This window comes from Anthonomus grandis, chromosome 7 (genome assembly GCF_022605725.1).
Source record: "Anthonomus grandis grandis chromosome 7, icAntGran1.3, whole genome shotgun sequence".
NCBI lineage: Eukaryota > Metazoa > Arthropoda > Insecta > Coleoptera > Curculionidae > Anthonomus > Anthonomus grandis.
Window position 1 is genome coordinate 34,786,002 of NC_065552.1, and position 12,425 is coordinate 34,798,426.

Genomic DNA, 12,425 nt, shown 5'->3' on the forward strand with positions numbered 1-12,425 from the left:
CTATAGAAAATATTTATTAACTTCATGATTAAAGTTTACAACTAAATTAGATGGATCCAGCGAACAACCTAAAATTTTTAACATGCCAAGATTGGCAGGGCACCCATTAAAAGAAACACTTGTTATCACTACTTTAGGTATGTCATTTAACAATGATAAACATTGTTTTGCTAAAGAAGCCTTTTGCTCACTATTTATTCCTGCAATAAAAAAATATCCTAAAGGAATTTTCCATGCTTCATTTATGGAAACCAACATAAATACCAGTGCATCCTTAGCTAAAGCGACACTTTCACCCTGTAACCCATTTCCAACATCAACATACCCATAATAATTATGCTGTCTAATGGCCATTTCATCAAAAATTAAACAACACACTAAGGGATGCTTTGACTTTGTATGCTTTGACACATTATGTAGCTAAGGATCTACAAATGTCTGGACGAATAGCTAAAGTTTTCACAAGAAAGTTCAGAAACATTTAAGAGCTGCGTAGGTATATTCCCAGAGTTGAGTAAGCATTTAAGATAACCGATGAAGAGACTGATAGAGATACCTAGTTACCGAGAGGTAACTAGGTATCTCTAAGAGGCATCATACCTTCCAAAATTCTTTCGAAACTCGTTGATTTCTTTTTTTAACTTTTTTACCTACTCTTTTTCATTTTGCTTTAATGCAACGGCTATTTCATCAGCTTTTTTTAACTCATTTTCAAAAATTTCATCGATTCGTTTTTTCTCTCCTTCTAATCGCTTCTTTTCTTATGCTTGGGACTTTAGTGCGTCTTTCAATCGATCCCAGTTAATCTAACCCTAGGGTTAAATAACCTTTTCTTTCTCTCTTTTTTTTGCATTCTTTCGCGTTCAATATAGGCGGCTTCTAGTTTATCTTTTTTCAGTCATTAATTGAAATTTCAACATTTTGGCTCATATAGTATATCACTGCAACAACTAGAGTAGATTAAATATAGTATATGAATGAATATAAGAGAAAATATTTGTGCCTTTTGACGTTATATGGACGTTTTGTCTTCTCTAAAGGAGGAGTTGCTTCGATTTGACAATTTGGACTGAAGGTGATTGATGATTCGCGGCATATTAAAAGTGCTCCTCAAATGCACAGGCTGTCAAAATCTGGTATGCTGGTATACTCCCTAATGTGTTTCTCTGGAGAAAACCATTTATATGTTATTCCTACCAGAGGTTCAGTTGCAAGAGAGAAATCTTCTGCCGATATCGACATCTTTAGAATCATTTCGGGACAAAATGAGCTTAGGAGGGGGACAGTGTAAACAACGATAAACCAGCTGGTTCTCCGTAATTCCGAAATGACAGAGATGGGACGCCGCACGACGTCTCGAAAATCAGCGAATCTTCTGGAAATTCAGCCGAGTATATAAGAAGCCGCGTCACTGCTGGGAGTAAATTGTCAGTTGTCAGTTAGGGGCGCGAGATTTAAATAGGTGTAAATAAATACGCTAAAAATAAATATTTTTAGTGATCGTGTTTCGTAGTGTAAATAAATTATTTGACTATTTTTAATAGTTTTAATTCATACCTAACAAACGACAAAAACCCTTCAACATTACAACAGAAAAATTACCAAAACACGAATTTTTAATTCGGTGGGTGCAGTGATTTCATTTTGATGTTGTCGAATCGATGCTTTTGACATATTTAGAGCATCTTTACGGAAACTTGGGTCGTTCAATAATAATAAAGTAAAATTCCGATCGCTCACGTACAGTAAATCTGTTGACATAGGCCGTTTAAAACTTGTTATTGTCTGTCACTAGTGTGATGGCTCGAACAAATTTAAACTGTTGATGTTTAATGTTCAGAGGGAAAGCAATATATTTTTCATTAAAGTAACTTTTTAGTATAACAACCAATTTTTCTCAATCACTACAAAATGTAAAGAAAGATATTATTTATTGACTGAACAGTTAATTATGCCACTTTCTTTCTTTAAATTAGATAAAGTTAATTTAAAAAGCTCAGAAATTATTACCGGATAATTTTAAATATTAGTTACATTTCACCGGCCACATTTCACATCGTTTTACTTCCAATGAAAATATTTAATAATTTCAAACTATATTGGAAAAGCACAAAGTTTTTAATAGTAATTATTTACTAAGCCTTACTTACAACTCGACCTACTATGTTATAATTTTCAAAAAAATTTATCTTTTAAAAAAATAAAATAATAAATTACATCGAATACTTAGGGTAAATTTAAAATGATACATCATACATAATTAATGGGAAAAATTAAAAAGTGATATATTTGGATAAAATTGAAAAATGGGTTAAATTCATATAAAAAATATTTAAAAACATCTCCAAATGCCTGGAAGAATTTAAATATTTCTATTTTTCCAGGCAAGCCAACTATGCTACTAAACATTTAACAAAATTCCAAGCACATAATCAGTAAATTGACCCGGCTAACTAGCAAATGACGTATTTTACAAAAAAAAAGCCTGCAGGCCGCGTGTACCATATACGCGTCACATAAAAAGCAAACAGAACTAAAAAATAATTTTCGACCCCCATTTGTTTAGTCGTGTCTCTGTAAATCAAACGCAATCAAAATTAATTTAGAAATCATTAAACTAAAGCAGTGTCAGAATTTCAGAATTTGGCATATTTAGTATAATCAGGAACCCAATTAAAATGTAAAAATTTTAATAAAAGGAAAAACATTGTAGTCGTACGTCATAGCCTCTGGCCAAGCAAGAGGGTTTGTCTGTTAATATTTTTTTTTAATAAAAATAGAATAAAATAAGAAAGACATAAACTTATAAATTCGTTTTTTACCATTAAGGCCCGGACTAAAACCCCAATTTTTAATTTTTAGAGAGTATAAAAAATCTTGTATGGTCCTCCTATTACTCTCCTTGTTCAACATTTAATAAGCAAGAAAGAAGAAAGGATGAATGATGATAATATTGAACAAATAAAAAGGGTTTTCAATGGGAATCAGAGATAACAATCCATGGGTTTGACGCGTCATAAGATGAGGGTTACTAGTTTTAATACACGTAGGGTTTCATCGGAAAAAATAGGTAAAATGTTAGTTACATATAGTGTGAATATATCCTTGTACAACGGGGACTTATGCAGTAACATTAATTATTGCTTAATAATTGCTTATATAATACAGCTATTAAGGCAAATGTGTATATTTCATAAGGTAAAAAGGGCAAATTATAATTAAAAAAAAATATCGAAAATTGCAACAAGAGGAAAAATATTTAAACAAAATCCCCTAAAGAAAGCTATAATTAGCAAAATATTTTGAGCACATATAATATATACAACATAGGTCTCGAACGAGGACTAAATGTGCAGTAATACCCTCCACGTGCCTAAACGTTACGATTAGTTTAAGAGGTGCTTAAGAAAAATGGTCCCGATATCCGTAATACATAATAAGGAAGCAAAAGTTCAGCAGCAGCTGTCAGCAGGATCAGCAGCTGCAAAAATCTTAGCATGTAAATAAATATGCCCAATTATAAACATAAAATACAACCCCGTTCTCATAATAAATGAGCTATTTTTGTTAGGTATTTTGGATCAATTTGTAAAATATGCTTTTATTTTATCGTAATAAATCAAACATAATTATTTAAAACAGTGCGGAATCAGAAATGGGTGTATTTGGCAATTTTTTAATTAAGTTCAAACATGCAAAACTAATTTTTTTTTAATGTTGACTGCATTTTAATAAAAAGTCTAAAATTTTAAACGCTCTAATAAATTATCAATTTAAACGGATAACAAAAAAGACGTCGACCCTTGATAAACTGATTCGCAAATAATCGCCTTCCGAATCCTTGAGAAAAGAAATAATGATGACGCCGATGGATCGAGCGAAAAATAAAGACAAAAATAGTAAGCGTCGATTTTAAGAGCCATATCAATATAATGTTAATCTATCATTAATTATTTCACGAATAATGGCTATGAGTATATTTGCTTAATTATAATACATGTTCGGCAACTAATTTCTGCTTATATCTAAATATGTTTAATCTCTAGGTGGTATAGATACCACGGCCAATCGACCAATTTTCCCAAACTGCCCTTATAGCCCCTACGGAAGTCCCACTCAGTCTCCCCGTAGCAACAGGAAAAGACAACCACCAAAGGAGTCCCGAAGAGTCTCAATTGAAAAGCTGGGACGGTATTTACAGCTTAACCAATACAAGCTTATGGACTCCATAGGACAAGTAAATAAAAAAGATTAAATTTTAAAATCGCTGTATACAGGTTGGGGAATCAATTATTACGCGCAGAGAGGTGCGTGGATTTCGTGCGCTCTACTATTATTTACCTGCTACTTCGTTGTAAACACAAAGTCATGGTCTCGCAACATATAATAATAGACTACACGTGTTTCACTCTAGCTGGAGCATCATCAGGCCTTTAAAAGCATTACACAACTACAACCTTCACTCTACATAAATAGACGATTAGGCTGTTGTTGTGAGACCGTGACTTTGTATTTTCTTTGTTTTCGTCAATTTTGTGTGTTGGTCTCTTTAAAAAAATTGATGAAATTTTTGTATTTCATTATGGCGTTAGTAAATCACTTGAAGTACAATTTTGCAAAATATTACGCAAAAATTTAACGATTTTTAAAATATTTTTCTGATGCAGGCTTTACGAACATCAGTGTATAACTCATATAGAATCGTAATGTCAAAATGTTTATTTATGCTGTGTATTCCAGAATGAAAATTAAAGCCTTATTCTAATAAAAATAAAATACAAACTCAGAAAAAAAAATGTAAACAGTATACAAGAATAAATTAAAACTACTAAAAAACTACTCCATCTTCATCGGCTAAACAGTAAGTTCTCATAAAAGCCATTTCGTACTTTCTGGTGAAATAGAATTGGCAAATTCAACAATTTTCTCTCGCAATTCCTCCAAACTTTGTCTTTTTCTTTGACTAAATTCGTGTTTGTAAATGATCTCCTTAAGATGACCCTAAAAATAAAAGTCACTTGGGGATAAATCTGGTGATCTAGGAGGCCATTTAGTATCCCCAGTCCCACTTATAAGTCGGTTAGAAAAAGTATTTGTAAGAAAGGCTTGTACCATAATCACGTAATGAACAGGAGAGCCGTCTTTTTGGAAATACACTGATCCTAGGAATGATTAAACTAAAGCAGTGTCGAATTTCAGAATTTGATATATAACTAGGAACCCAATTAAAATGTAAAATTTTAAATAAAAAGGAAAAACATTGTAGTCGTACGTCATAGCCTCTGGCCAAGCAAAATGTTGCTTTGATATGTTCGCCCACAATGCTAACACATACATTTAATTTTTAAGGATACGTACTTTGTATGAAAATCAAAAATTCTGTACTAATTTTTACAAGATCAATATCGAGCAATGGCGAGATTGTATTTTCCATGTAATGAAAAAGAAAATTGATCTAAAAATAAAATATTTTGTAAAAAACTTATTCTTTCATTGTTCATCAATCCATCATGGTTTTACCAAATTCCATTTTTCGCCACTGGTTTTTGGGCAATATCTCCTGACTTTTGGAATATCTGAGACATTTGTTCCCATTTTTTTTCCAAATACTAGTAACAGTTTTATGGTCCATACTTAGTTTCTCTCCAACACTTTTGCTTAATCATGTTAAATTCAATTCAGGGGCACTGCAAACCGTTTCTTCCAGTCGTTTTTTCTCTTAGACCCTTTCGATAGAAGATTTTTGCATTATAATTTGAAATAACCTGAAAAATTAACACTGCTTTGTCGCAAGGACTCAAATAAAAACAGATTCCTACATTGTATTGTCAAATTGCCTCCAAAAAACCCTTTGGAACCCCTTTGGAAAGAGTATAACAGCCATAATAAGTTGAGAAAAAAATATGTGCGCTTTGAAATTTAATCAGACGACCGAAGTCAGTCGCTCATTGACAAGAAGAAGCGAAGTTACCATATCTTGGATAATACGTAATATTTTATTCCTCAACCTGTATAAGAAACCTACTAGAGGTTATTTATGATATATCTACCAAATTCCGTATGTTTCAGAAATGGTTGGATTTTGATCTTTCTTCTTTAAAAATAGGATACTGCAATGTTAAAGGTGGACAAACTTTAAGTGAATACCAGCTTTAGCTTATTGTTGATACATCTTTTAACAACAATCTCGTAATAAGCTAAGTTACAAATTAAGGCGAATTTAAATAAAAACCTGATTATTTAAAAAATCTTAACACATCTCCATATGTGTCCCTATAATCTGTGTATCTGTCATGTATTTTTATATCGAAAAAAATTATTTATGGAAGAATTTTTTCTAGCATTCTCTCTTAGCAAACTCTTTTCAAAAAGAGTTTAATTAGCAAAAAGCAGCTAATTTCCTAAAAACTAATTAAATAATAAAAAGTTATGTACCTTAAAAACTTAAGTTGTAACTCACTTCTGAATGGAGCAAAAAGTTGTTGTCAAAGATTAGAGAAACCCGGCAGAGTGAATAAAACTTTTTAGTTCTTTCTTTTCGAAACGAACATTTCTGCGAAGCTTAAAATATTTCGTTCATTAAACTTTTAAATTACTCAATGTTTTAATAGATGTTTTATAAAGGGAAGTGTTGATGAATTAAGGATATTAGTATTTGTATTCACATTTAAATCCAATAACGCATAAATGTTATTTTTAGGGATCCTATGGTGTCGTGAAGTTAGCCTACAGTCAAGAGGATGACACTCATTATGTAAGTAACTTCTTTATTGCAAATTTAATTTCCACGTCACCTTAAAGCAGAATTGCATTTTCTTAATATGTATATTCATTCGTGCACTCGCAGGTGAAAAATGTGATGATTAGCAGGTTAATGAGAGCATCGAGGATTTTGATATCGTTATTTTCTGATTGCGAAAATTAGTACCAAAGGTCGTCACGACGTCCCGGACTATTAAGCTTCACTTTATGATACCTTCAGACTATACTCGACCAACTATTGGTCGAATTATAGGCCTGTAAATAATTATTTATCCAATAATAAAAGTCTACTTTATGCCAGATATGTGCAATAATTTATATATTTTAAAATTAAAATTACGCAAGAAAGCAACGAAATAGTGAGCCCTGACGTAATTCGGTATTTTACGACGTTTTAAGGATTTTTACATCAGGTTTTCGCTTCATTTAGAAATTAACGATCAAATAAACTTTAATTAATTTAACGAATAATGAATATTTGTTTTGCATAATGTGTCGCATCGGTTATTCAGTTTCAAGGAGAGCTACATACTTTTATCATATTTTGTATCTTATTAATTTATATTTGTAGGCCATGAAGATACTTTCGAAGAAGAAACTGCTTAAAAAGTCTGGAATGTTTGGACGCATGCCCCCAAAGAAAGACGGAAAGAACAGTTCATCTCCTCTTAGCCATCCTTTAGAAAAAGTCTACAGAGAAATTGCTATATTAAAAAAGTTGGACCATCCCAATGTAGTAAAATTAGTGGAGGTAAATATATTTAGGGATTTCTTCCCTAAAAGTCCCTAAAAAGATTATTATTAGTGATTATTAGCGCGAATGAAGGCTATAGGGAAATATACTATAGTTTGCATACCTTAATTTTTACATTTAAATTAAGAGAATATGTCAAATTTATTTTCAATAGTGTCTTTTCTTGTTACGTAAACTATGATATAATATTTTCCAAAGAAATTGTATGCTCTTGTATCTTTTTTTTTAGGCACTGTATTGTTGCTTAAAAAATATTTTAATTTCATTTTGCTAATAAATTGTTTTTAAAGCGAATCCTTTTACTTCGTAAGATTTGCTTATTTATCTTCGGCTATAAATTCTTACGTTATAAAAAAATCAATAGTAACAACTTATTGATATAAACTTATCAACAAATTAATATAATTTAATTTAAAATTTCAAAGATAATATTGAATATCACTTTAAACGGGAGTTTTTTCAAATTTCAAGAAATAGTCCATCTTTTCTCAAAAAGACCGGCTTACATTAAATAGTAATGAAATAAACTCTTAAGTCACAGGTCTCAACTTTATAAAATGAAAGTTAGAGGATTACACGTGTTTCGGCCATACTAGGCATCATCAGATCCATCTGTGTATTCACTAATAAAAAGAACGAAAAAAGAAGCAGAGAACAACACTACATGATACAAGTCAAGGGTAGAAATTAAGTTCAAATTAGTAAAATCGGATGAAGACTAGTTACTACATATTAATCTTTTTTTTTTTTTTTTTTTTTTTTTTTTTTGGTGTAGTCTCCGTCCGATTTTACCAATTTGAACATAATTTCTTCCCCTGACTTGTATCATGTAGTTCTTCTTTTTTCGATCTTTTTATTAGTGAATACACAAGCGGATCTGATGATGCCTAGTATGGGCTAAACACGTGTAATCCTCCTCTGACTTTAATTTAATAAATTTAGGACCTGTGACTTGGAGTTTATTTCGTTGCTATTTAACTGGAGTTTTTTTTAAGGTTCTGGATGACCCTGATGAGGACCACCTTTATTTAGTATTTGAGTTATTGGATAGAGGTCAAGTATTAGATGTACCAACTGATCAACCTCTTTCAGAAGAAAAAGCCTGGAGTTATTTCCGAGACGTTGTACTGGGAATTGAATATTGTAAGTCATTATATATATGTATACAGTGCTTTCATTCCAAAACGATCCACACTTAATAACTTTCTTAAAAAAAAAAAAAAGTCAAATTAGATATACAGCCCCCTGTATTTACTGTTACGTTTAATTATGCATTTACTGAAGTTCTGTTAATCACCTCCTCACCTCCAGCTAACCTCACTTTAATATGTCAAATGGGAACCCCCATCGTGTGATATAGTGATCATAGTAAGGAGCGTAAAATTTTCTATTCAACGGTACCAAAAAAAACGAAATCGGTAAATGTGTAAGCTTATAGTTAGCGAAAATGTTTAGAAATAATGAATATTTTATTTACGCCAAACTTTGGTATGTCAAATGGCTACCCCGTGGTGTGATACATTATTTTAAAGGGAATAATTTTAATTAAATTGATTGACCAAGAAGCAATTAAAGTGTAAATCGGTAGGGTAGAAAAACAAGTTTAATTAGTTTAACAAATTTATTTTATTAAACGTTTAAAATGCGCGCCGTTATTAGCAAGACAATAAAAAAGCCTATTTTCAAACTCCTTACGAATATTGGCAAGGGTCTGCCCGCTAATTTCTCTGCATTCTTGAAATATTCTATTTTTTAAATTCTCAATACTCTCAGGTAAGGTTTTATTAACTTTGCTTTTTAAGTAGCCCCAAAGAAAAAAGTCTAGTGGGGTTAGGTCCGGAGACCGCGCAGGCCATTCGATTGTACCACGTCTGCCAATCCACTTTTCTCGAAAATTTTCATCAAGCCACTCTCAAAGTACCAAAGTGTAGTGCGCGGGAGCTCTATCCTGCTGAAAATGTATATTATTTTCATTCAATAATATAGCACCATGTTGATTTTCTTGATTTTCCATAGATTGGATGATGAAAGGGTATATTACATTTTCTAAAAGGTTTAAATAAATTTTGCCAGTCAAATTTTCTTCCAAAAAAAAATGGCTTGATTATTTCATTCCCATAAATTCCTGCCCAAACATTAATTTTTTGGGGATATTGGGTAAGGCCTTCCCGAAAAACATGCGGATTTTCATTATCCCAGTATCTGCAGTTATGTCTGTTCACCAGGCCATTTAAAAAAAAGGTCGATTCGTCACTGAAGCAAATGTTCTTCAATTAATGGAGATCTTCGTCAATTCGCTGGCACATCACTTCACAAAACTGAATTCTCCTATCAAAATCATCTTCTCCGAGTTCATGAAGAATATGAATTTTATAAGGAAAGAACTTTTTTTTTTTAAAACTTTATGTACGGAACCAGTGGAAATATTTGTTAGTTTTGCGGCCTTTGGTATAGACAAAGTTGGATCCATAGCAAATTGTCCTAGTACTTCAACTTGGCATGCTTCATCGACAACTCTATTCTCATATTTTTTCTTATTGCAAATCGATCCCGTCTCTTCAAATTTTCGTATCAATTCTAATACGTATTTATGGCTCATGTTTTTATCTTGATACCTTTCATTAAATGCTCTCGCGGTTCTGCGAGCACACCGATCTTGAGCTCCATAAAGAAAAATTATTTCTATTCTTTCGGCTAGCCCATTTAGCTATCACCATTTTATTAACTCACTGTTTTAACTAAAATTAAAAAATTGATTTTTTGAAAATTTTTTTTTGATGATCTATTATAAAAAATGTAAGAATTTTAAAATGATGTAGGTACCACACTAAAAGTATTCATTTAAAATACCAAAGTTTGGCGTAAATAAAATATTCATTATTTCTAGACATTTTCGCTAACTATTTGCTTACACATTTACCGATTTCAGTTTTTTTTGGTACCGTTGAATAGAGAATTTTACGCTCCTTCCTATGATGTATCACACGATGGGGATTCCCATTTGACATATTAAAGTGAGGTTAGCTAGATGAGCTGGTGAGGAGGTGATTGACAGAACTTCAGTAAATGCATAATTAAACGTCCCCCTGTATATCTAATTAGACGTGTTTTTTTTTTTTTTTTTTTTTAGCAACTTATTAAGGGTGGATCGTTTTGAAATGAGAGCACTGTCTATATAAATAATCTAAATGCCTAAATAATATAATATTTTTTCTCACTACAGTCACAGTATAAAGAACAAGATTCTAGTTTATGTTCGGTGCTACAGTAGTGAATAGTACAATTTTTATAAATTTTAAATATAAATGTATGAAGGTACAGGAACATTAGCGATAAAAAAACCCTCATTAATTTAATGACATTATTTGTCATTATGAATAAAAAATAAAAATATTTTTATTATTAATATCTAATAACTAGAATAAAACAAATTTTAATTTTTGCTTACTGAATAAAATTACTTTCATTATCCAGAAATGATGATTACATGTTTCTTTTTTTTTTTGAATAAATAAAATGATCAATTTTAGTACAAAAATGGGGCAAAGCTATTATGAATTTAAAATTATTTTACTATTTTAATTGAACTCCTAGCCTATAGTTCCGCTTATACCGTATTTAAAACTATACAAAGCTTTTGTCTTCGTTAATTATAATAAAATAGGAAAAAAAATAGTAGGAAAAGTATCTAATTCGAAATCATTAACTTCGTTGTTACTTTATATTTGCAATAAAATTTCAATTAAATAATTATTAACTTATGCCGTCGATAGGATGATTTTATACTTTTCCTTAAACTTATATTTTAAGATCAGCGATGTTGCTGCAATTAAGTATACTTTTACACTTATATATTTGACAATTTGAGAATCTATAGCGTTGACCCGATTAAGCACCTTATACTATACTATATACTAACTCTAAGATATACAGGGTGTCCCATTAGTGCGATAACGGACGATAGCTCCTTATACAGTGATACAAAAAAAAATTTTGTATACAAGGTTTACTTTACTGTCTAAGGTGCATAACATAAAAATATTTTTAGATATACAGGTTTATTCATTAATGTGATATGATACATAACTTTTTTAATTTAAATGGAACACCCTATATTTCATTGCATTTTTTGATTGCTTGAAAAATTCTGCATACCTTTTATCAAGCATCGTATACACCAAAACTTACCCGTTTGTGAGATTATTTAATATTTTATCAAAAAATCGACGTTTGCACGTCTCCATAAAAACAAAAATAATTCACTCATTTGGGATCCTACAAGCCAAATCTTTTGTAGGTTGTTAGTGCATACTTACACTTACTTTATGGTCCTATGAGAATTTGATAATATTTTACAGGGTGTTCGCAATACACTATCCAAAACCAAAAAATGTTAACAACCATATTTTATTTTTTTCAAATGGAATGACCCATATTTTTTTATCTTAAAATGTTCACAATGTGATAAGCTTTCTTTTTTGTTAAGCATGTCCTATACCTATCTGTAATAGTTATCGAGTTTTTTACACTTTATCCTAATTTCGCCCTTAAAATCCACAATAGTCGCGTTTTAATTTAAAAGAAGTTTGCTTAGTTGGCCATGGAAATAACAATTGCACAAAAATCAAGCAATTACTTTGACAGAAGATTCAGTGTTGTCAGTTTATCACTAAAGCGAAACATTTTTGCATTAAATATGAATTTTTCGAAAGAGGATATGGTGAAAATGATTTACTGTTTGGGTGCAGTGAGAAAAATTGTTTATTGGCAAGCAGAGATATCCGGATGCGGAACGACATCCAAATCGATTGGCATTTGAAAGACTAAAGGAGAGATTTGAAAGAACTGCAAATTTAAATTATTAAATTTGCAGTTTATTATTAAATTTAAATTTAAATTATGAAATCTC

General features: G+C 31.0%; 1 protein-coding gene across 2 annotated transcripts in view; it reads left to right on the forward strand.

The window, feature by feature from the left end:
- The window catches only part of LOC126738132 (calcium/calmodulin-dependent protein kinase kinase 1), an 88,956-nt gene that overhangs the window by 64,273 nt on the left and 12,258 nt on the right, over positions 1-12,425 (forward strand). For both annotated transcript variants that reach the window (XM_050443302.1, XM_050443301.1), the window contains 4 exons: positions 4,047-4,237; positions 6,701-6,754; positions 7,334-7,513; positions 8,512-8,659. In XM_050443302.1, the coding sequence (XP_050299259.1) occupies positions 4,047-4,237; positions 6,701-6,754; positions 7,334-7,513; positions 8,512-8,659 (573 nt within the window). The remainder of the gene's footprint in view (positions 1-4,046; positions 4,238-6,700; positions 6,755-7,333; positions 7,514-8,511; positions 8,660-12,425) is intronic.